The following is a 26,426-nucleotide window of genomic DNA, read 5'->3' on the forward strand; positions in this document are numbered from 1 at the left end:
ACAGCGCTTTCTCCTCCTCCGTTCCTGCCCCCCTGCCGCCGACAACAAGGACAGGTCCCAGGCTTCGGAGAAGCGCTGCGCAAGCGCTTCTCCGAACCCCGGGATGTCTCCTTCCTCTCGACGGCTGGGGGAGAGGAACGGAGCAGGAGAAAACAGCGCTTTCTCCTCCTCCGTTCCCGCCCCCCGCTGCGCAAGCGCTTCTCTGAACCCCAGGATTCTAGCACCCGTTATTGAACGGGCTGAAATCCACTAGTTTTAAATAAAAGGACACATTCTACTCATGTAAAAACACGCTGATTCCAGGACTCTCCGCTGGCTGGATTTAGAAGGCAATTGGGCTGGATTCGGCCCCCGGGCCTTAGTTTGCCTGCCCATGATCTATGTTTTAGGTAGTGTTCCAAAACCATAGAGCAATTTACTCTTAATTATCATTGGATAATACTGGTTACAAGACACCACAGGAGTCCGTCCTATAAATACCCCTCTTACATTTTAGGGTCTAAAGATTGCACTAGTGGTGCATACCTGTCATGCACTCAAGGTGCACGAAGTGTGTGTATGAGTGAAAGCAAGATCTCCTGTGTGATACATCCTTGGCATATTATTTTATTTTAGCATAAGTGCAGTATCCCCAGGGCCTGGATTGAACAGCACATGGCAGGTGATCTTTCACACATCTAGTGCATTCATGCTTCCATCCGCATGACACTGTCAGAGGCAGGATCATGGTCTAGATCAGGAAGAAAACAGATTTCCTTTTTCAGGAGGGTTTCATAGGAATTTTATGATAGGAATCATTGTGGAACTGATCTTCAGGCAGGAAAAATATCCTGCGTTAATGGGTTCCATTTTGGAATGTGCAAAAGATAAGCCACACAGAACTCTGACAGCTAATTTTATCTCATGATCCAAAGAAATTTAGCCAGGGAATACAAGGACTCATGCTGTGTTACATTATCCTATGTCCTATGATGGCTTTTAAAAAAACCACATAAATGGTAGCACTCACTTATTTTTAACATCTGGTACAGTATATAGATTAATCAAGATGTAGAGGCTTAACCATAATATCACTGTTGACAGGGGGAACAAATAGGTCTGTGTTAAATTTGATCACTGCTTCATATTTATTTGCTTTACCGAGCTTAAAGGACCAAATGTAGTTGTGGCAAGTGTTGTGGTAAATGGTATGGCATGGAATTAGCATTTTCTTGGTTGCTTCCAGACCATAAACTTGGCCAATCTAAGTATCATAAATTTCTCCATTTATGAGCCCAGTCATTTCTAAATTATTATCAAGTTGTTAGTATAACCCATGCAAGCATACTGCTGCATAAGAGACTGATTTATAATAGTTATGCTTGAACTAATTTGCTGAATCTTCCTCCTACACACATAGGTTTTCATTTAGAAAATCTAAACTTATCACTGTGTGGATGTGAGCATTGAAACATTAACTCAGTTGATAAAGTGGAGGGGAAAACAAAGCAATGTCACAAAGCTACAAAGGACCACCCATCCAGGATCCCTGTTCAAATCCAGAAGAAAACAACACACCAATCCAATAAATGAATTCCAGTTGTGCAGCTTCCCACTCAAAGGATAAATTTATACAACAAAAGAGCCACATGGATTTGTTTACATTTTTAATATTCAGTATAATTAGTGGGTTTCTAACTGTATGCATTAAAAGCAACATGGTGGAAAACACTTTATGCCATAGTTTTATTGGCTCATTTATTGGAATTTTTTCTTCTGATCTATGGAGTTGAACAGTCCTTCTGCACCACCCAGAATGAATGAAGGGCTGTTTTTATTTTATATATATATATATATATATATATATATATATATATATATATATATATATATTACTGAAGTGTTTGCCTCTACTGATTTTATGAGGACCAAGTGAACTGTAATCAATTTAGTCTTCTGCATTAGTGGAAAAAGTCTCCCCTTTTAAAATAGGGTTGTGTGTAATTATTATTCTATTTGTTTTTTGTTTTTTTTAAAAAAGGAGTAGGTTTTACATATTTTAAATTAAATGCTTTCTCAAGTTAATTGAAATCCTCTTTATATAATACTGTTATGGGTTTGCAGGGTGCCAAGGATCCCCTAAAAGTTCTGGGTGCCAGGTTCTGAAATTTCTGAAATTAGCAAATTAGGAAAGGTGGGGTTGATCAACGGATTTAGCAAGCCTTTAAAAAGTAGGTCAAGCCAGCTTCCTCAGGAGATTGGCTGAGAGAGGTGCCATCAAGGAACCAAACAGGTGATGGCAGAGGCAATGCCCCGACAAAAGGTGAACCATCGGGACATTCAGTGTCAGACAAGAAGGGGGGGAAGGTTGCCAGCATTACAAGGGGCATAGTGAAAAGTGTCCTTTTTGCACAAGGCTTGAGTTGCATTTTAGCAAGGCTTTTTGGGGGGAAAGAAGGGTGGGGCTAGAGGCCATGAGGGCTGAGGAACAAACAAGCTGTGTGGAGGAGACACAGAGATAGCATTTTGGCTGCTTTTGAATCCTATGCTGTGCTGCTGTGGGGAGCAAGCCCCTCATAAGATGCAGTGCTCAGAACCCTCTCTACATCCAGACTCAGGTGTAAATATGTGTAAATAAACCATATTCTTCACTGTGCCTCCTTTCCCTCCCTGGAAGGTAGCCGGTAACAATATTAAATGCCCTTTATGTACAACACTAGTGAAATTATCACATATCAGAAAGATGATGGGCCTTGCCTAGTACTAATCTCTGACAGCAGCTTACTTGATACTTGGAAAGGGAGCCCTCACATTCCAAAATAGTATCTTTCACCACTATTATGTGATGTGATGAATGACAGAAACGTTGCAGAACTATGTAAAAGGTCTCTGCCAGTAGCAGATGCAATACCAACAATAAATGACTTGCAACTTCTCCCACTGACAAGGGCAGCTAGCTATCAGTATATATACCCACATTGCTGCCTGCATGCTGTCCTGCCAATTAAAGCCCTGTTATCTGAGCCAGTAACATCTTTTCAGAACAAGTCACTCAATAACTCTTTTCCTGTTTGTGAGGGAGCTTTATTTTTGGAGAGTCAAAGACCTCAGAATATTTTGGAGCCTGTCAATGTGTCATGTGCAGCTCTGGGGTAGGTCCTGGAAGCCACAGAAGGAAACTAGGCAAGACAAATAGGAACTTATTTCTCTTTTGTCTCTTTCTTTTTTATTTTATAGAGAACCCTTAATCCATAGTAGTATGGAAAAACATCAGTACACAATGATGACATTTTTGGCTTACTGGACACTTACAAATGGATTTTTATATTTAGACTGGATCTATTCGCTTGATCATTTTTTAGAGTTAATATACTCTCCTATCACATTTGAAGTTTATCTTTCGAACGTTAGCCTAAAACAAACTGAAATATACAACAAGGTTTCTGCATATTCTAGCTCAAGGGTAGCAAATGTTAGACTCTCCAGATAACTGTCAACATCCCTGAAAAATGACAATGCTGGGCTGGAGCTAATGAGAGTTGGAGTCCATTAGTATCTGGAGGGCACCATGTTGGCTACCCCGATCTAGCTGATGGTTTACAAGAAGGATAGGGGGTACATCAAGCATTATACTCTAAACTCAGCGACTTCAGTCCTTCCGTCTTTTTGCATTCAGATCAGTCAAAGGGGCTTTAGATTTAGACCACAGGGGTATACACCTACATTCCAAACTATACATACTCCTCAGCGTTTCCTTGATGCTGCTGGTTTCAAATACCAAAGATCGCAGCCAATGATGGTCTCTGGATTGCCTTTGTGGCTTGGTGTTGCAGTGCAGATTTTGCCTGACTTTTGCCACTCTTAGTTTACCAGCGGCATGATTGAGCACATTAAATATGTTTTTATTGTCTTCCTGTCTTCTGAACTTCGCATGAGTCTTCAGGTGCAGGATGCAAATATTTTGTTTAAAAAGCACAACTCTAATGTTCAAATGGTTGCAGGTTGTTTGTACCAATTTCTCAACTCTTGGTGATTTAATGCTTTCAGAAGGATTTTTCTATGTAAAATCCACCAGTGGCACATTTTTTGCCCATAGGGAGTTGGTCACAGTGCTTGTAGTGTTGCATAGACCACCCTTTGCACCTTTACACAAAATGTATTGATGCATCTGTTCTTTAAAATTCTATTCCGTGACTACACATTGAGGCATCTTTCACAAACCTGGTGTTCGAACAGATCTGTTCCTCTGAGCCTTTTGCAAGGTATTTTCTCATTTCCATACACAGCAAGAGTTATAGCTACCCTCCTCTTGATCAGATCCAAAGCATCCATGGAGGAAAGTGCAGAATTTAAAGGATGTTTGCTGTGCTCTGTAGGTGCACTTTGAAATAACAAAGGTCATTAGAAAAAAAGGTCATTAGAAAAAAATTCCTTCAGTAGCACCTTCAAGACCAACTAAGTTTTTATTTTGGTATGAGCTTTCGTGTGCATGCACACTTCTTCAGATACACTAGAAACAGAAGTGTCAGACCCTTAGATATATACAGAGGGTGGTGGGGGTGGGTGGGAATGAGTGATGGGCTGATGGGCTGATGGGAGTGGTAAACCTGAGATGGCTGTTAACGACTGCTGATTACTGCAAATAGTCCGGGGGGGGGGGAAGCAAGGGCTGAGGCGCTAAAGAAAGCTTGATCATGCATAATGAGATAAGAATCCACTGCCTGCTTGTTTGTATCCTTTCATTCAGCGGGTATTGGGGGAGAAGTATCTTCCTTCATCTATGCAAGGTGCATTCATCTATGCAAGGTGCATTAGGGTCAGGGCCATCTTAAGCATATCTGGCGTCCTGGCGCTGTGGTGCGAAGATCCCTCCGGTGCCCCCCCCCGTTTCGCAGCACGGCTGTCTGGCAGGCGCAGCACAGCTGCCGTGGGCACAGCTGCGCCCTGCGCCACCCAGCCTTGCCGTAGGGCCGGCCCTGATTAGGGTTGGCATTTCTCGGGTGTTCGATACCCCCAAAGGGGCCAAGCCAACGGAAATATTGGCTCACTCCATTATGTCACCATCAACATGGTGTTATTGTGACTAATGCTCCTTTTCCAAGTATATACAGCAGGCACTACAGAATGGCCCTGTTGGCTTCAGCTGATGCTGACTTTGGGTGCATAGTTCATAATCAGGTACTCTAGTCTCAATAAATGCAGTTGGAACCCACCCGGTTGGGAATGCTGTGGTATGCCCCAACCCATTCGGGTCCTCGGTAGCTGTATCAAATAGGACGCTGATGCATAGATTTGATAGGTTCTGAGGACACGAATGGGGCCCATCCTTAGTACTGGGATCTGCAGTTCCTTCTCTACTTCAATTCCATGATGAATTATTATGGGTAATACTTCCTTTGGTTATTTGAACTGAGCTGGGAGAGAGGTAGGCAGTTGTATAGAGTTTTTCTTTCCAGATATGTTCAGCATCTTATGCTGCTTGGTGAATTGGGAAAAAAGACTTGAAGGGAACTGTGCCTGCCTCCCAGAGTTCTTTGCTCTCCTGCTTCCATCATGTGATGAGGGTCATAACCCTTGCTGGGCAAGCAGATTGCCCTGAGAAACATGGATATTGCTGTTGCTGCCTGAAGGGTTTTATGCTGCAGTTAGGTCCCTTTACAGTCATCTCAAAGAATTTTCCATAGCAAGTTATCTCCATTTAGGCTGCAATATTTGAAACAAGTGCTGCTCAATATCACACAAATCACCTTCCCCTAATTATATTATGAATTTTCACACTTCCCAGCAGCCACCAACAATCTGGAGCAGAAGTGGTTAAACTGATAATGTGGCATGACGTGTGTTGAATTCTTATGAGTGTAAGATGCCCAGTGGAAGTTGTTTGCTAGTTGCTACAGGAAGATTGTTCTTGGCAGCATCTCTCTAGTGACCATAATGTGTGCTCTGGACTACAGGTGAAAAAGTTGGAAAGTTATAATACCATCTAAGAGCCAAACTGGATGCATGTGTAGTTTAGTGTGAACAAGCAAGCATGCAGGCTTCCAGAGAGGAGATTGCAGTCTTAGCTCTTATCCTCTTTCCCCCCCAAACCTGGGCTCATGGCTTAGCTTTCTCCTAATACAGGTAGGTAGCCGTGTTGGTCTGGGTCGAAGTAAAATAAAAAAATTCCTTCAGTAGCACCTTAAAGACCAACTAAGTTTTTATTTTGGTATGAGCTTTCGTGTGCACTTCATCTGAAGAAGTGTGCATGCACACGAAAGCTCATACCAAAATAAAAACTTAGTTGGTCTTTAAGGTGCTACTGAAGGAATTTTTTTATTTTACTTTCTCCTAATAGTCCAGGAGCTCATATTTTGCCTGATAAAACTAAACCACAAGTCCAGATTCAGATGACATGTTAAGTCAAACTGTGGCTTAACTCAACACAGCACAGCTGCAAAAAGACAGGGGAGAAGCAAAGTGGCCACAATCTCATCTCTCTTGGAGCCCATTTCTGCTCGTTCATACAAAGCTACAATTTGGCTTAGCATTCACTGTGAAATGAAGGCAGTGCACAAGAAGGTGAGGTTTATTTCTTCATTCTCTTACTGAGCTTGGAATGGAGACTGGCCCTTCTTTGGTTGCCACACCTGGCAACCAATACCTGATGAATATTTTGCTCTAGGAGGTTTAGTTTGGTCAGAATAGAGTTTACACTTCCAGAGTTAATGCTAAATACATTACTTCTGGTAAATGAGCCACCATAGCTTCTAGAGGGGTGTGAAAATTTGTGTCCCAGGCTTTTTAGACTCGTCTACCCATGTACTATCTGAAACCAAATGGCTGCATTGGTTGCCAGATGGGAAATATATTGCCATTATTTTCAGCTCTCCTACCCCACTATAGGAGCCCATTGGGAATTGGGTACTGTATGTTCCTGCGTATAAGACTACTTTTTAACCCAGGAAAATCTTCTCAAAAGTTGAGGGTCGTCTTATACGCCGGGTCGTATTTCTTATACGGCGAGTATATCCAAACTCTATATTTTAACTGGAAAAGTTGGGGGTCGTCTTATATGCCCAGGCGTCTTATACACCGGAATACCGTACTTTCCCCCCTTAAGGCTCCTAGCTGGGCAAAGGGCAGGGGCAGTCAACCTCTTTGCTGTTTAAAATGAAAGCTCTCTATTTGTGCTTTTCATTTAAAAAGTAAAAATAAATAAATATGCATACTGGAAGGACAATAATCTTAGAAATATTTATTTATCTTTCTAGTCATGGGCTCCTGCCTTGCAGATCATTCTGCGAAGCTGCAAAGGAAGGTTGTGAACCAGTTCTTGGGATGGTGAATTCTTCATGGCCAGAGTTCCTAGCATGTTTCCAGTTTCATAATAAAACCGAAAATAATAACACCACCAGGGTATGCTTCTCCCCAGAACAAGAAAAAGGAAAGCGAGGTAAGTTCCCTTAATTTTTTTTGCTGAAGTGCTGCAGTGTGTTTCAGGTTCTACATATAATGTCCAAATTGTATGTTACACACACGCCCATGTCTCTTTTTTGTGTGGCAATTATTTTAATTGAAATGAATCTCTGAGGTAGCTGTATCTGTTCCACTGCGGGGAGGGGGCATTTTTCATTGGGATACTGACTGGAATGGAAAGAGATAAACAGTTCCATCCCCAGTTGTTCCTCTGATTAAACATGCAGTCTCAGAAGCTCTTTTTGTGTGTTACAAAAGAAAAGTAAGAAAGAGGATACATCCAGCTGTGTGCAACATGTTAAAGGCTCGTTTCTTTCTCCTAAGATTTTGATGCTGCAATTTTGATAATGTTTTAGTTCAGCTTGTATTCTTTATAGCTTTATATGCATGATCTAGCCTATGCATTGGTTTAAAGCTGCTGTTTTAAATTGTTTTATACTGTGTTGTAGCAGGTTTTTACAACTGTGATTTCTTTCTTATAAGGATATTTCAACCATATTTGTATACCACCATGTAAGTGCCATGCCCTAAAAATCCTCATTTAAAAATAATTAGCTAAACAAACAAACAAACAAACAAGATGTAGCTTGGCCCAGTGATGGGGAAAACCTCAGTGAACTTTTAGGTCCCTTAAATAAATCATAGAAAGATTCAGAAGAGGAAAAATGTAAGGTGGGAGAAGGCATGCTTAATGCTATTATTTCAAAACGAATGTGTTCCATTAAGCTTGCTTTTGGAGTTTAAATCTGGAAAGCAATATTGAACTTCACAGAAGCTTAATGGTACTGTCTCTGAAGCAGAGGTGCCATTTCCTACCCCCCATTTCCTACCCCCCCCATTTTTGTTGGGAGGCAGGACCCCTCAATGGCGCAGCCACTCTGGGCTGCTTCTAACAGAAAAATGAAATAAAATAATCAATTAAACATTAAAAGCCTCCCTAAACAGAGCTGCCTTAAGATGTCTTCTAAAAATCTGGTAGCTGTTTTTCTCTTTGACATCTGATGGGAGGGCGATCCATAGGGTTCTGCAACTTGGCTTCTCGCAACGAGGGAACCGCCAGAAGGCCCTCGGTGCTGGACCTCAGTGTCCGGGCGGAACAATGGGGGTGGAGACGCTCCTTCAGGTATACTGGACCGAGGCCATTTAGGGCTTTAAAGGTCAGCACCAACACTTTGAACTGTGCTCGGAAACGTACTGGGAGCCAATGTAGATCTTTCAAGACCGGTGTTATGTGGTCTCGGTTCCCGCTCCCAGTCACCAGTCTAGCTGCCGCATTCTGGATTAGTTGTAGTTTCTGGGTCACCTTCAAAGGTAGCCCCATGTAGAGCGCATTGCAGTAGTAGTCCAAGCGGGAGATAACTAGAGCATGTACCACTCTGGCGAGACAGTCTGCAGGCAGGTAGGGTCTCAGCCTGCGTACCAGATGGAGCTGATAGACAGCTGCCCTGGACACAGAATTGACCTGTGCCTCCATGGACAGCTGTGAGTCCAAAATGACTCCCAGGCTGCACACCTGGTCCTTCAGGGGCACAGTTACCCCATTCAGGACCAGGGAGTCCTCCACACCTGCCCGCCTCCTGTCCCCCACAAACAGTACTTCTGTCTTGTCAGGATTCAACCTCAATCTGTTAGCCGCCATCCATCCTCCAACCGCCTCCAGGCACTCGCACAGGACCTTCACCTCCTTCACTGGTTCTGATTTGAAAGAGAGGTAGAGCTGGGTATCATCCGCATACTGATGAACACCCAGCCCAAACCCCCTGATGATCTCTCCCAGAGGCTGCATGTAGATGTTAAAAAGCATGGGGGAGAGGACAGAGCCCTGAGGCACCCCACAAGTGAGAGCCCAGGGGTCCGAACACTCATCCCCCACCACCACTCTCTGAACATGGCCCAGGAGGAAGGAGCGGAACCACTGTATGACAGTGCCCCCAGCTCCCAACCCCTCTAGACAGTCCAGAAGGATGTTATGGTCGATGGTGTCTAAAGCCGCTGAGAGATCCAGCAGAACTAGGAAACAGCTCTCACCTTTGTCCCAAGCTCGCCGGAGATCAACAACCAGTGCGACCAAGGCAGTTTCAGTCCCATGACGAGGCCTGAATCCCGACTGGAAGGGATCCAAATGGCGTGCTTCTTCCAGGCGTGCCTGGAGTTGTTCAGCAATCACCCGCTCAATCACCTTGCCCAAAAATGGAAGATTTGAGACTGGGCGATAGTTGGCCATATTGGCCACATCTAAAGATGGTTTTTTAAGAAGCGGTTTAATAACCGCCTCTTTCAGCGGGTCTGGGAAGGCTCCCTCACAGAGAGAAGCATTCACCAACCCGCGAAGCCCATCGCCCAGCCCTTCCCAGCTAGCTTTTATAAGCCAGGATGGGCAAGGATCAAGGAGACAGGTGGTTGGTTTCACTTGTCCAAGCAGCCTGTCCACATCCTCGGAGGTAACAGAATGGAATTGATCCCACACAACTGGACTAGACAGGACTCGAGCACTCTCCCGCCCCAGCCCTGCTCCCACGGTGGAGTCTACCTCTTCCCGAATCTGAGCGACTTTACCTGCAAAAAACTTTGCAAAATCGTTGCAGGAGATCATGCGGCCCGTACTGGGCCCCGATGGAGCAGGTGGTTCCACTAAACTGCGAACCACCTGAAAAAGTCTCTTGCTGCTGTTTTCTGCAGATGCAATAGAGGCGGTGAAGAAAGCCTTCTTCGCCGTCGCTACCGCCACTTGGTAGGCTTAACATTGAACTCTAACCCATGTCAGGTCAGCTTCAGAATGAGTTATCCGCCACCGGCGCTCTAGCCATCTCAGCAATTGTTTCATTGCCCTCAGATCCATGGAGAACCACGGGGCTGTCCGGGCTCCATGCAATCGGAGAGGGCGCTTCGGAGCCAAACAGTCAATAGCCCTGGTTAACTCTACATTCCAGCGGGCCACCAGGGAATCGGCTGAAAGGCCATCAACATGGGGTAAAACATCCCCTACCACTCTCTGGAAACCATTTGGATCCATTAAGTGGTGGGGGCGGACCATCCGAATTGGTCCCACCTCCCTGCAGAGGGGAAGGGTCACAGAGAAGTCCAGTTGCACCAGGTAGTGATCTGACCATGGCACTTCTTTAGTTCTGCTTTTACTTAGTGTCAGATCACCAACATCCATAGAGGTAAACACCAGGTCCAAGGCATGTCCGCGGCTATGGGTTGGGCCAGACTTATTCAGGGACAGCCCCATGGAGGCCATGCTTTCCACGAAGTCCCGAGTGGCCCCTTGTAAGGTCATGTCGGCATGGATATTAAAATCCCCTAGGACAACCAAACTAGGTGTCTCCAGGAGAACGTCCGCCACAACCTGAAGCAGCTCAGGCAGGGAATCCTTGGTGCAGCGAGGAGGTCGGTACACCAGAAGGAATCCTGTACTGCCCCTATTGCCCAACTTCTAGAACATGCACTCAGAGAACTGGGTCTTCCCAATAGGATGCCTGGTGCAAACTAGTGACTTCCTAAAAATCACTGCAACCCCCCCTCCCCGCCCACAAGGCCTGGGTTGCTGTGCGTAAGAGAAACCTGGTGGACATGCAGCAGCTAAAACAGGCCCATCTGCTTCATCCAACCAAGTCTCTGTTACACATGCCAGGTCAAGTCCTCTATCCACGATCAAGTCATGGATGGCACTGGTCTTATGAATCATTGACCTGGCATTGCACAGCAGTACCTTCAGGTCATGTGGGTATCGCTTGCTGATTCCAGTATCCATCCGGTCAAGGCCAGACCCGGAGGCAGGGATAGTCCTCAGACAACGACTGAGCCTGCCTCCTCGGTAATGACATGGTCTGGTCTTAGCGTAACTCCTCCTCCTACCCGTGATCACTGAGATCGGTTGTCCCAGTGCCGCCACCCCTGTGGAACCTGCCCCAGCCATTTTGTTGGCTGGGACCCACTCCCAGGCAGCCCTGACCCCTCCCCCTAAGAACAAATTAAAACCTATATAAAACACAAGAGTTGCTGCTGGGCATTGAAGCCATGCCGGAGCCTCGTTCAGCTCTGCCCCTGGCATCACCTAACGTCATGTTGCAATGTTGTGCATGACACACATTGTCCCTCTCAATCTTCAGTGCAAGTTGGTGCCCCTGCTCTGAAGCCATGAAGTAGTTTAGACTTGGTAGCTCCTGAAACATTTTCAGTAAGTAAATAAGTTGGGTTTCATTGGTCCCCATAAGATAAGGTTACCAGACATCCCTGTTTCCCGGGGACAGCCCCCAGATTTACAAATCAGTCCCCATACAAAATCCATTGAAGTTGAAAAGTGTACCCAGATTCATTGAAAAGAATCTGGTAACCTTACCATAAGAATCTATAACAGATGCTGTCTATTATGTATGAATTCTAGTACAGTACTAGTATTTGGATGGAGGGGGAGAGGAAGAAAGAGGCTCAAAGCTGTCTTGTGATGAGGGCTGAGGCCCTTGGTTCTGCTATCCTTTTGTATTTGATAGAGGATTTATGACTGTGTGTGTATGTGTGTGTTGTTCATTGTATGCTCAGAGAATTTTATTAAACAGTAGTCTATAAATGTTACAGATAAATAAATGAATGTCTGCTTTTTGAAGTCTGCAAAAGATACAAACTTTCACAAGGGAACAGAAGGAATTGAGAATTTGGCTGATTTAGAATACGTAAATATTTCTACAAGTTTCTCCGATGTCAGCATGCAAGGGAGTGAATGTCAAGCTTTCATCAGTCTTTCCTTCTGCTTGATCCCTTTAACCTATACTCCACCTTGTTCACCAACTTGGAAAAATAGTCTTTAAATGGCATTCCTATGGGTCAGAAGTGTACCTCCCTAGCAATGAAAATACTTCAGTTATTTTTCTTCTAGTCCTCCCTTCATATCTTTTATATCTTGTGTTATTTTAAGTAGCCAAAGCTGGGAACTGTGTTTAAAACAGCAGTAGATAATATAGAAATCATAAATGATAAAAGCAGATAAAAGACTAAGGAGCAAAACATTTTATTTGCTTTCTGAATCTTTCCATTTGATCCATTTTTAGAGCAGTAAATGCCTTGTTGTCATCCCTTGTCACATTGATTGAGATATTTCCCCTCCAAGTTAAATTTCTGCTGCACTGAATATGCTGCATTTTGCACTGAGGGGAAAATAATTGATCATTATATCTCTTCTAATCCATGTCCATTATTATTTTCTGATTACTGTGTGGCATGTCACTGTGAAAATTTCATGGCACTTATTGGTGCTTAAATGTCATGCTATTCATATAAAACCCTGAATGGCTTGGGACCAGATTACTTAATGGACAATCGATATCTGTATAGTCCTACCCATAACTTAAGATCTAGTTCAGTGGGCCTCAGTGTCCATTGTTTCAACTGGCAAACACACATGATTAAAGCATTTTGCTGGTGGCCCTGGAGCTATGTAATGCAACCCCTGTCAAAATTAGGTAGGCCCCACCTACTTATGTATGAAGTTATGTATGAACTTATGTATGATGTAACGATTTAGAACATGCATTTTATTAATAAGCAAGCACACATATATGTACAACATCCATTTAATGTTCTCTAACTTAACAAGTTAACTGACAGGCTTGTGCTTCTAAATTATCTTAAATGCCCCCTTATCAGTCTCTACAGCCACAGCAGGCACTGTAACTCTCCAACAGTTTGACCTCACCACAAAGGCACGTACACACACACCTTAAACTGCCTATCAGATATTTCGTGCATCAAAATCCATTAACCATTTTGGTGGTACCCTTTTGAGTGAGGAATGTGTGATTTTTGTATTTCCATTGTACCTTGTTGCCCTCCCACCTCTTCCTTAATATCAGTAATATATTTCTCAGACTAGCCATCTTGACTTTCTAAATAAGTCGGTGGTGACACCAGCTGTAAATATCTCTCCTATATACAATCCCATTATCACCTTCTGTCTCAAAAGAACCACTTGCATTGTTGCTGTTGCTTTCTTACTTCAGCATTTTCCATAATGCAATCTCACTCTTATCATTTTTACACCATGCTAGTAACACCTTTGGTCCTCATTAATTGCACATTTTTCTACTATGAGAACACAGGCTATTATTTTACTAGGTTGAGGCTATTGTAACTATAGTGGATAAAATTCAGGAATTTTAATAATCTGGGAAAGCCCTCCTAAACTGGACATGGGTGAATGCAACAGATCTTTTCCTCCTACGATGACAGTATCTGTAAAGATCCTGTGTATTAAGAAAACAATGTCCTCCCTTGTTAATATATATCCTAATATACTTGAGACTGTGTGGGTTAGTTAATTCTCACTAATACTGATTAATTTTATGGGCAATAGTAAGATATTTTTTCTTAGAGGTACAATAGTTTCTCATTTTAGTGTCTTTCTGTTTTCTTTATCATTTACACATACCTTGCTCTTCACTTGTTGACTGGGTCCTCCAAAGCAAACACACATCTTGGCACTGACTGGCTGACCTATTTCAGTGAGTAAGATTGATTTGCACAGCCACTTTGGCTGTGAAGAGCCACTTGTTCTTTCCAGCCACTTATATTGCCAGTGGTCCTCTGCAGTTACACCATTCACAATAGTTTTAGGATTGCAGTAGTGTAATTACAATAGTGTTAGATGTGGTATCACAAACCTTCAACAATACTAACTGCACCTTCTCTTGAAGAAAGTCTGTCCTCCCTCTTTTAGCCTTTGTTTAAGTCAACAGAGAATGTGTATGCCCTAGTAGTGCTAAAGCAGGCACCCCCAAACTTCGGCCCTCCAGATGTTTTGGAGTACAATTCCCATCATCCCTGACCACTGGTCCTGTTAGCTAGGGATCATGGGAGTTGTAGGCCAAAACATCTGGAGGGCCGCAGTTTGGGGATGCCTGTGCTAAAGCAATGGTGAGGAAATAATTGCCTATGTTCTAGTGGGACTTGGTTAGCTGTTTAATGCAGAACAAACATCACAACATCGGTCAAGACAATGTTTTATAGATGAAGTAAGGCAGTCAAATACATCTTAAATCTAGTGTATGCGTACCCTCTGGAACATGAAAAAGTATGTGGGAGGATTTGGTTTTCAGTAGAAGAATTAGGCATGTCTTTTGTTATAATACTGAATTATTTTTCTGTACTCTTTGACATGTTCTATTGTATGTCTGGCATATCTGCAAGCCTATTGACATAAATAATGGCTTCAGATCAATTCCTGCTGAGTTATTCTAATTTGTGGATACAAGGAAAGAAAATTTATATGTGAAAATACTCATTTTGATATATATTGGAAGCCAACTGAGGCCGTGTTGCATGCTAAACAAAATTGTTTTGTTCATGTAACTTTAAATCTTGAGGCCCTGACTTAAAAGAAGGATTTACAATTTGTTTAAAATTACTACCAGTTTATATCTGGACCTCCAGACTGTTTAGAACTATTTTTCCCAAGCAAACTGCTTTATAAATAAACTGTAAAATACCTTTTTGTTCTTTGAAAAGTTTGTTTGATAGTCTATATGTTGTAACTGTGATGCATAAGCCTGGAAAATATTTAAAGACTTCTGTTCTAACATGTTGCAGCCAGTTGTGTGGATACCAGATGGCTCAGTCTGATAATTAATTTGCTCTCCCTGCATGTAGTTCCAATCTGCTGCGTGCAGAAAAGTAGATTTCTTTCTATAACTGTTTGAAAAGTAAAAGTTGTTAACCGTGAAGGAGACATAGAAATAATTTAATGAAATTCTGTCTGAATGATATATAAGATGAGGGGAGAAGCTTGGATTTTCAATTTTCAGTAAGGGAAAGAGCAAAATTCAACTGGGTTTGGGCTTTTTAAAAAATTGCCTCTGCTACACCCTCTGTTGTATTTCCTGCAAAAGAGCTTCTGAAGGCAACTGTAGGTATATGGGACAGAAATGGTGTTCTGGGTCTATGCTTTGCTTCTTAATAGATTAGATATCACTATGCAGGAGCTGAACAGCGAAAATGCACATATTTATTTATTAGTAAGGCTTAAGTCTGAAATAGGTTTACAAAATGGCATAGTGTTACCTGCCTTGTGGTCACTCACAAATAATATTCAGTAGGTGCCTCTGAGACATTTATACTTGCAATCCATATATTGCAATCAAAATAGTTATACTGCAAATTCATATATGAGGGACTGATTGTATTTGCATATCTCATATTTGCATGAATGTTCAATAGTGCACTGTAGATAGAATACATGTGGAATATATATAACAAAATTGGGGGGGGGGGGAATCCAGTGTCTTTCCAAGTCATCAGTTTGATGCTTTCCTAGTGCTGGGAGACTGCTGGAGCATCATAACAAGAGATAGGAATAGAATGGTGGCTTTGGGGTTGCTCTCATATCTGTGTGGGACAAGGGGAACATAGCATAGCACAAGTCCAAGGCTTACTTTCCACTCATGCATTGCATACTGAACTAGGATTTGGTGTGTTGTGTGAACATGACCAGTGAGTGAGCAAGGAAAATGGCTGAGTTGCATTCCAGCATACCTACTACATCTTGCCATGGGATCAGACTTTCCCTTCAGGAGAGCAGAACACGGGTACAAGAGAAGTCTGTGGAATCAGTGCTTCTCTGAGCCAAGGACATTGCCCTTCTCTGAATCTGAGAACCCCGCCAGAAGCCTTAGTACAGTGGAGAGGGACCTCCAGTCCATGTGATAATCTTGGTGTACTAGGAAGTCCAGTTTACCCATGAGGCGATTTCCCCCAAACCATGTCAGCTGATGTCACTATGCCAGCTGAGGTTGAGTTCTGAGTTGCTTGCACACACCAGTTACCACAGGGAACTGGCACATGCAGCCAAAGCAACAGTATTTAATCCCCTGTCCACCATTAAGTGTGTGTGTGGGTTAAACCTTGCCTGCAGAGAGTAGGGTTGAAGTCTCCACTCCAGAGATTCAAAGAGCAGCTAGGAGCTGTTTGAAAGCCATTTTGCAAACAATGTTGCTCTTTGAAATTCTGAAAGTCAGAGGTTTAAAGAGCAGCAAGGGACTGTTTGCAAAAGGGCTTTCAAACAGCCCCATGCTGTGCTTTGGAGCCCTGACAACTGGAGCTTCAAAGCACTGTGTCATAGTGACATCAGATGAGCACCCCACCCACCTGTCTCATTTGGCCACTCCTGCACCCCCGCCTTAGTGGAACCACAATCTCCCCAGCTCTGTTTGAATCAATGAATGCAAAAGAAGATGGATACCCTTTCTATAAAGGAGCTCTTCTCATGGAAGGTGGAACTAGATACTGAGATGCAATTTCAGTTCCCATTTAAGGTTCTTGAGTAGAATTGCTGCTGAAACAACACTTTTCTCCTGCTTGAATGGAGCTGTCCATGGTGCTTTGTATTCATACAGCTGAGGACATTGCTCAAAACATGTTGCAAGCCCTACCAGCTCACAGCAAGAAAGGCAGAAGGTGGGAGCAAGGTGAGTTTATCACAACATCTTGCTATGCCATCTCCAGGCTGGTGTAGTTGAAGAGCAGGGGATCTTGACTGTGAGTCCTGGAAGACCTGCTCCCTGCACTGCAGGCCTTTTCCCACCAGGCACGGCAGGGCAGGACTGGAGCCTGACTGACTCCAGCTACAAAAGCTGAGGCTGCTGAACAGCTTCTTGGACTGGGGTGTCTTGATTGGGTAGGGGTTGTTGCTGGATTTTTGCACCTTTAATTTAGATCTTCTTGTGATTTATGTGGAAATTCTTCAGTCTGGTTGTGCATTTTTAATGTTTTATTTACTGTTGATGACTACTTTTGTTATGCTGTAGTGGTGTATTTTTTCATATTCTAAGCCACCTTGAGCATGGTTTGAGATCTGGGAAGGCAGCATACAAATAAAATTGTGTATGCATGCATGTATGTACAGTGTATCTGTGGGGAATTGGCCCCAAAGCCACCAGACCCCTGCCTTCACAGTCTATTCCTGCTTTCCAGACTCTACCACTGGTGAGGCAACCACTGTTTGTAGCTTTCCATCTGCCTGGGTGAACTACAGTATTCACTGTGACAAGGTTTCCCCCACTGGCAATGTTTCTTCTACATGGCATACTTAACAACCTGGCTTCGATATGCAGGAATGGGAGGGAAGATGCTTTTGGGCTTTTAAATCAGTTAAGGTTTTTGTGTATACAAAATTCAGAGTTCCTATGTATTAGACAGTGTATCTGCAAATGTGAAGTTTGGTACATATACCCAGACATCCTGAGATATACCCAGACATCCTGGATAAATGTTAGTTGTGAGGTCTGTGACTGGTTCAATACATTGATTGACTGAGCTGTACTAAGCATTTTGAAAGTTGCCAAGCTAGAAAAAGTCTAGGATATAATTCTAATTAGCAACAGAATGTTCCTTATGCTTCTAAATCTTGTGGCTGCTCACTTTTGTTGCTCCTGTGTTACTAATAATGCTCAAGAGATCTCAACTGGGAAACTGGAGATTATCTTACTTAATAGGAATAGACATTTCTCCCCCTCAAAACACATCTGCTCCAACTTTAAATAGTTAGAAAGGCTTGTGTTGGAAACTCGACAGATAGAAAGGCTTGTGTTATAACTTTCATTTGGATGAATGGCGTAAAGGTAAAAGGTAAGGTAAAGGACCCCTGGACAGTTAAGTCCAGTCAAAGGTGACTATTGGGTTGCGGCGCTCATCTCGCTTTCAGGCCGAGGGAGTTGGCATTTGTCCACAGACCGCTTTCTGGGTCATGTGGCCAGCATGACTAAACTGCTTCTGACGCAACGGAACACTGTGCCGGAAACCAGAGCGCATGGGAATGCCGTATGCACTGACAAAATGCCAATGCTATAAAGACGGGTTTTCTGAAGAGGTAACTCACTCTAAAGGAACGTAGTGCTGGAAGGACAACATATGAACAGTACACCTAAAGAAGATATACTTTGTAGGGTTTATGAGTATTTTCAGGGTAGAGTGGAGAGCCTGGTCCTGTTTGAGCCAAGACTGGATGAAGAGGTGTTTCTGCCTGAGGCAGAGCAGCAAATACCCCCACATCCATCCCCACAAGTCATGGTACACCATATCCAACTGGGAAAGTGCATGAGAATGTGCCACCTAAGGCAGTATTGCTGTGAGCTGCCCCCCACTCCTTTTCATACCTCTCTTAACACCCTCTGCTGCCCCTCATTCTTTGTTGTATTGGTGCCCCTTCCTCTCCCCTTCCAGCTTTTCCTCCCTTCTTTTGCAGCCAATTTAGCAAGCAGCTGGGGTGAGGTCTTCTGCCTCCTCCTTCCCTGTCTCGTTTTAGGAAAGACCTAGGTATGTAAATACTTGTAAAGAAGAAAAGTCTGGAGAAAAGGTGGAGTTGGATTCAAACAACAGCAGGATTAAGATTGCCAAATACTTGAACAGGATTTCAGATTTCTTAGAAGCTCTGTGGTGGAGGGAAGCTACTCTAAGACGCAGTAATAACTTGATCAAATGTTTCCCCTCCTCTTTCAGCCATAGTGGGGCTGCATAGGAGGTCGCACGCAAAAGATAAGAAAGAAATACTGAGACAAGTGGGTATTTCTGGTTGTAATCCTGCCAATGTGATAGGCAGAAATTCACAAGGTGAATTTGACTTGGAATAGAGTTTTGATGATCGAGAAAGCTTTGTGAGTTTAAATTTCTGTGCCTTATGTGACTGTTAAAGCCACAGGGGCCTTGCAAGTTAAAATGTTTTCCACCTGCTACCATGAGGAAACATGAACGCCATTCTATAAGAAGAGGAGCATGAAGAAAGGAACCCTGCTCAAAGGTGATATTTTGCTTTTGGACAAAGTCTTTCATCTCCAGTCACATGGGGCTTGAGGAGAATCATCTGACAGTTTCATCTAACAACTCCTACAGGGCAAAGAGATGAGATGGGTGGTGGAGAGTTAATGTACTGAATTAAAACAAATAGGTCCTGTTATTGTTTTCTTTAAATATATCTGTGTTACGTTTTCATGTAAAAACCATCTGTCTTCTTAAGAAAGGAAAGTCTTGTTCCAGTGTGTCTTTATTAATAAACAGAGGAACAAGCACTGAAAACTCTGGAATTTGGAAGAATCCAGCTCAATAACAGGGGAGATTCTGTGAATAAATATTTGCCCCATGAAGAAACACCAGACTGAGAGAGGCATATGTATCATAGAATGTCCGGAGCTCATTATTCTGAGAAAAAGAATGCTGCTTGTGCAGAACTAAAGCCAAAGTTGTTGTTTAGTCGTTTAGTCATGTCCGACTCTTCATGACCCCATGGACCAGAACACGCCAGGCACTCCTGTCTTCCACTGCCTCCCGCAGTTTAGTCAAACTCATGAAAGCCAGAGTAGTAGTATAATATTTGGATCTCCAAACATGAGCTCTTTTAATACCTGTATCCTAAGAAAAGTTTAGGGATATCACATGGAGAACAGGTAGATTCAAGAGTCAGAGCTTTGGACAGAGCAGATGAAAGATTATGAAAGCTCTCAGTAATATTCCACCCATTCCTCCAGCAAACATTCACTTCTAATTCCCAAGCTAGGGCTACAGTTTTCAGAATACTGTATATTTGTTATCCCTGCCTTGGTGTCTAGCTTTCAGTTTCACTATCTGCTGCCACAGTATATAGGAGGAAGATACTGAGACTGAAAGAACAGGCGTAAAAAATAGTGAGCTGTTTCAACTTTACAATCAGAGAGAAGAGTGTGGAACTGATCTGAGGAGAGAAACTTTCCCCTTTTGGCTGCTCATCTTAAGATTTAATTCCTGCCCCATCTCAAAAAATGCTGAAAAAGAGCCTGAAATACTGAAAGAACGAGGAAAACGTTAAGGCTTTGTGGCTCCAACTTTTGCAAACTTTGGCCAGAATAGGATTACAGGATTTTTGAAAGAATGTTGGTGTCTGATTTTATTAAGGTGTAGTATGCCTTATTGACTGGAAAATGTTTGATCTTTTAGTCATTTATATTCAGGCCTTCTTGTACATTCAGATGAACAGTGGTATTTGAAAAAGCAGTAGTCAAATAAGTAAGCTCACTAATATGGCAATGAATGATTAAATGAAAAGAAAAGTAGCCTTCGTAAATTCACCTCTTTTGAACGGATCAGTCAAGTCATAGGAAATTATAACCAGTTTGTTCAGCTGTTTAAATCTGATAATGTAGGAAGTAATACAGCTGAGTTGCTGGTAAAGACAATCTAGAGATAAAACACTTGTAGATTTGTGGTAGATATTCATTTTTTCCATTTTTCCATTATAGTGCACCATGTTATGTGTAATGACTGAAAAGGCAGTTCTGTGTTTAGTTGATCTATGTTGTAACTTTAAAAGCAAAGCAAGGTAAATTTTAAGACAAACTTGCAAAAATGAGTATTTGCTATGTGGTGTGATTAATCTGTCAGATGTCTCCTGCACTAGCAACCAGGAAGAATAATAGATGATATAAGTTTTCTTTCTTTCTTTTTAATTGCACAAACTATTTTCTCTCTCTCTGATACATTATTTTCCTGTATATTGCACCCTGGAACCTCTGAGCAGAGAGTGAAATATATAAATATTAAAGATAAATTAAATAACCTGAATAAAATTTAAAGCAATATTTAATGTATTTATAAAGAAAATATATTTCACACAGATATTTTTGGCAAGAATCTGTAGTTAGAGGTCTATAAAGCAGAATTTGCATCTTATTGAGAAAAGTAAGTCCTTTGCCATGTTACAGTCCTTACAGACACATGTAAGTATTCACTGAAACATCAGAAAAAAAACATTGTTGATAGAAAAAGTTTGGATGCATAATCTTTTAAAAGAAAAGATAAAGCCAGTGTCTTTCTTCAATCTGAAAATACATGCAAGAAGGCGATGTTGTTATTGCTTTTCCTGTCCCCAGAGCAAGTCTTTAGCATATGAAAGAAACATGCCATATAAACTGTAACTTATCTTTGACACTGAGGGTGCTTCCTGATGTGAACAATTAAGCATGGCTCGATCATTGCTGTTTTGCTTTAAGCTGAAAGTGGAATAGCAAATCTGCTTCCAGATTTCTGGAATCCAAATAATCATCTTTAGCTGGGTGGACAGTTCCCCTTTCCTCAAGAACAAATGCTGTGGGGAAGGGTTTGATGATGATGATGATAATAATAATAATAATAATAATAATAATAATAATAATAATAATAATAATAATAAACCCCACAGTGTATGTAGCAATAAATACATCCTGCCCCCTTGCTCTGATTCCCCAGTCTCTGCATTTGATGGGAGGGGGGGGGAATAGAGAGTGTTGTGCCCCAGGCCCCCCACCCACCCCAAATCTCTGAGCAGCAAGAGACTGCAGTTCCCAGGGTTATGATTTTATTTATACATACAGTACAACTTGAGCATAGGATGGAGAGACTCACAGCATTAACACTCAAGCAGATCTTGGCTCCCTATTGGGTTTCTTGGGAAGCATAGAGCAATGCATGTCTCTACATCTCCTGTTTCCAGCATCCAGGTGTCACCACTGAGGGGGTTGACAAAATTCAGGGCGGCACTCACCGTGGCTCCTGCAGTGCGCCCGAGCCACGCGTCTCTCCTGAGAGAGATGCGGTGGCTTGTACGCACGCAGACTCTGCGCTTCCCAAATGGTCTGCCCGCTGCCTCCCCCCCAGCTGTAGGGCAGCTGAGTGGGAGGAGGCAGGCAGACTCCGGAGGCCCCGCAGTGTGCCCTGTCCTTGGGCGTGCCGTCCCAGGCACCCGGGTGGCTTCCTCCACCACTGCCAGCACCAGCCCCCAAACTCAGCCAAGGCCATTCATTGCCTTAACAAAGGAGAGTCAGCTGGCTGGTTCAGCAGGTTTCCTCTCATAGATTCTAACCCCCATATATCATAGGATCACAGGATTGGAAGGATCCCATGGTTATCATCCAGAATGACATCCCTCCTTGCAAACCCATAACAATACAAAGCAGCACAATTTGTAAAGGAACCAACAAGGCTCTACTATTCAAGTGAGAATGCTGGGCAGTGATCACATCTCCCTTAAAGTCACATGATAATATGAAATTGTTCAGTGATCTCTAGTCAGCCTTATGATGTGTTCTCTCCGTAAATATCTTTGGCTTAAATCCATTGACCTTGATGCCAGAAATCAAATGTCCTGGGAGACCACAAGGTATTGATCAGCTGGTTTCTCTGTGTTGTCATTTTTAAAGTGTAATTTGCATACATTTATGTCATACATTTGCATACATTATGTGTCTGGTTGGTAAAACACAGAAGGGCATTGTAGAGATATTATGGTAGTTTCTACGCACTAGCTATGATCCAATTCTTGTTCTTCAGTCCCCAATAACAATGTGTCTGGACCACTGCTGGTTAAAACCATTTCACAGCACCTTTAATCACTCTCAAGAAAATTATGTTGTAATAGAAATGGAGTCTAGAATTTGGTTTTTACTCTGATGAAAATGTCTTTCTACTTTGTTTTTCACTTTTCAGTGCTTTGTGAAGGGGAGGAGAACTTCTTGTGTACAAGTGGAATTTGCATCCCAAGGAAACTGCAGTGCAATGGCTATAATGACTGTGATGACTGGAGCGATGAGACACATTGCAGTACGTCGCTTAAATGTATTATATAACACATGTCTCGCCAGAACAACACTTCAACTGTTTGGATGGGCTTAGAAATAAAAGTCATATCCAGAATAACAGCTTTGCGTAGGATTTACGTATGCCCATTTCTGTCCTGTCATTCAAAAATTAATGGGACCTTTTTAACTTTGCCCAACTAGACCACAGAATGTGCTTGTAGACCTTTAAAAATGTTAAAAGCATAATCACATTACTGGTAGTAGTTCAACAGCTAAAACTTCTGCAAAGACACACAGGGATTTTTACTTGTTTTTTACATGTCTGAGTAATCCACTCACAAAGGCTATCTTTGTAAAGAGATAGCCCTCATAACAAGCCCTCGGTTTGAGTGCTTTTGGTCATATATTTGTTGGCACATTATATTACAACACATGCAAAGCAACCTGTTTACAAAATTATTTTTGATCTGCCCCAGAGAAGTTGGTCACAAAAATATTTGTTAATGGAAGAAGTGCTATGGAAAAGAACATGTGGTTTCTCTAGTGTATGGTGTGTTCAACCACATCCTTCTTCTCCATATATATGAGAAGGAGCTAAAGGCTAGAACATACATTCCACTCCTAATGACTGACCACATGTAAGCAAATCTTCATCTTCATCTGCCTTTTTTGAAATCCAGAAGGAGAAAGCAAGCTCCATTCCACCAGTTACCCTTACAGGCAGTGAAGACTGGAGAGCAAGTGTCTAAGCCTCCCCTTTCCTCTCATATACTCACCTTCAGCATCAGCAACACTCTATCTGGTTGCTTACATAAGTTTGGGAAATTTTGATATACAATTAAAGTGATCCTATGTGATCCAAACCTTCCTATGTTACTGAAGGAACACAAAGCTGGACCATGAGAAGTAGGGTTAGCCTATCACATGGTAATGAATGAATTGTGCCTGTCTCTCATACCACACCAGGACTTAAATTCATTAGAACAGGAGCAGAATACTGATTGCAAGAAGTAAAACATAGGGAGGCAGCTTTATAAAAAAGCAAGAAAGCTGTGGGGTCTCTCTCAGATGTGGGAGCAGAGCACTGCTTTGAGCAGTTTTGAAGAGGCACGGAGTGAAAAGAAGTCTTTTATATATATTTTCCAGTGTCAAAGGATGGAAAGGTCTATTACAAAACCTTTTCTAGGAGGAAGGCCAGCAGCTTCACAGACATGATACCTCAGGCCAAGGGCATATCAGTCACATATTTGTTGTGACTAGGAGTGGAAATAGACATAACGTTAAGTGTGTCACTGTGAAAATGGTTAATAACTGTAACGAGAGCTGTGGCAGGAGAGGACAGGATTAGCTCTTCCTGCTTACCATGGTTTTGATAAATATTGGAGGCCCCAGGCAGCTATTATCAATAAAAAAAACAACCACAGCACTTCTAGTGACCTGTTTAGACTCAAGTCCAGTTTTAGCTTATGTAAAAGGATTTCTGAAGGTTCTTTCACACTTCTGCTTGTCCTGTACCTGGAAAGCATAGGTCTGAGCAGTTTTTCCCTTCCTCTGCTTTTTTCCTAGGGAAAACCCACTCTTTAGCTTTAAATAGCGGCAAACATTAGTCTGGGGAACACCCGATAGGTGTTTGTTCCGAGTGAGTGCTGAAGATTGGGTTTCTCCGAGGGAAAGCGGCAAGGCAAGCAGAAGTGTGGGTGAGCCCTGAGTGTAGATGCAAACCAGTGTGCAATCTAAGGGCTTATCCACACTTCATCTTGTTCTACTGCTTTTCTCTGAGGAAGACCACTCTTTAGTGCTCAGTCAGAGCAAACTGCAATTGGGGTTTCCCCCGATTGTCATTTGTTCTGATCTATCACTCAACAACAGATTTTTCCTTGGAAAGAAGCCGAGCAAGGGGGAAACCACTTGGACCCATGTGGCAAACCGTTTGGGCTTTCTAGGTGGATGAGCCCTAAGTCAGAGGAGTTGTTCCGACGAAAGACAGACTTTCAGCAAAGAAAGGAAAGAAAAACTCATACTGAACATTAAGGAGTAGCAGTCTTTGTTACAACAGAGGGATGGATAAACAGAGAGAACTGCCAGGACACCTCATGCTGGTTTAGATTTTAAACTCAGCTGGGTACTACATTACTCAATATGAAATCATCTATGATCTACAGAGTACACGGATTTTCGTTTAGTTTATAATGTTAAGGACTGTATGTCTTTGGTATTTACTGTCCTTTCATTCTTTGTGTTCTTCCAGAGCTAAATATAGATTTCTCTGGAAAATCCAGGATAGTGTGAACTATTGCATTGCTTCCTCTTAAATGGCAGGGGGAGTTAGCTTTGATGTGGTGTACTGGGTAATATGCTGAGCTTGGATTTCGGTGACGGGTTTAAATCCAGCTCAACCATGAGCATAACTAAAGTGGAAGATGGTAATCTGAAGTGGTTGAGTGGCTTCACCCTTTCCTTGCCTATCGCTCCTTCAAACTACTCTCCCCAAGTATTTCCTTCCACCTGCATTTGGCTTCTTAATGTGTGTTCACTTTGAAAATGCACATTTTGAACTCTGCAGGGGGAAAACTTGCTTGTGGACACCCTGCTCTCATATTCTCCAGATGGCTTTTCCCCCCTGAGCCAGAAAACACGTGGTTGCTGAGGTTTTTGTTAAGCACATTTTTGTTTAGTTAAGTCTTCACTGGGTGTACGGCAGGCAAGCCATTCTCTTTTCATCCAACCAACCTTAACAGGTTGCTAAGAGGATTAAATGAGATAGTCCTGTGTAAAATGCTCTGAGCTTCTTGGAGTACAGTAGGATAATAATAAAGATGCTATGTATGTTAAAACAGCAGCAGCACTGGCCCAATACATTTTGCTGCCTGAGTTATAGCAGCAAATGTTTCAACCTTCTCCATCTCCAGACAAGGAAAGCTGAGCTATTTTGATACCTGAGACTTCTTTCTCTTCTTGGCGGTAAAAATAAAATAAAATAAAATTCAGTAACTAAAAATTTGCTGCCCTTTTAAGGCATCCAAAATCTCTTGCCTGAGTTGACCACCCCCTTCTGATGAAATCTTTGAAACTCGGTAGGATACCTAATGGCCAATGAGTGGGATTTCAGAGCCCTTCATGGCTGTTTTCCCCTCCATATAACCAAGAGAAGTTGGATAAATGATAGAAACCAGGAATTTCTATGCAAATGTGTTTAAATTGCCTAATTTATACAGGCAAATTCTTGGTGCAGAATTTTCATATTTCTTTTTAGCTAAGTTGATACAGCCCTGGCTTGAACCATATAGTCGCTTAAAAAGTACGTACCATTTTCAGAATTAGCTATTGTTTATGCAACATTGCCAAAGGGTATTGGATTAAGGTGGTTATATTCTATATGAACAGAGGCTCTGCATAATATGGAGAAATCAACAGGTAATGTTT

At 42.4% G+C, this 26,426-nt stretch overlaps 1 protein-coding gene across 3 annotated transcripts in view; it reads left to right on the plus strand.

Annotated features, from left to right (window-relative positions):
* The window catches only part of CORIN (corin, serine peptidase), a 142,690-nt gene that overhangs the window by 49,189 nt on the left and 67,075 nt on the right, over positions 1-26,426 (plus strand). For all 3 annotated transcript variants that reach the window (XM_088660908.1, XM_035112248.3, XM_088660909.1), the window contains 2 exons: positions 7,233-7,414; positions 22,912-23,025. In XM_088660908.1, the coding sequence (XP_088517034.1) occupies positions 7,233-7,414; positions 22,912-23,025 (296 nt within the window). The remainder of the gene's footprint in view (positions 1-7,232; positions 7,415-22,911; positions 23,026-26,426) is intronic.

The sequence above is a fragment of the Zootoca vivipara genome, chromosome Z1 (genome assembly GCF_965207765.1).
Source record: "Zootoca vivipara chromosome Z1, rZooViv2.hap1.1, whole genome shotgun sequence".
In the NCBI taxonomy this organism is placed as follows: Eukaryota; Metazoa; Chordata; class Lepidosauria; order Squamata; family Lacertidae; genus Zootoca; species Zootoca vivipara.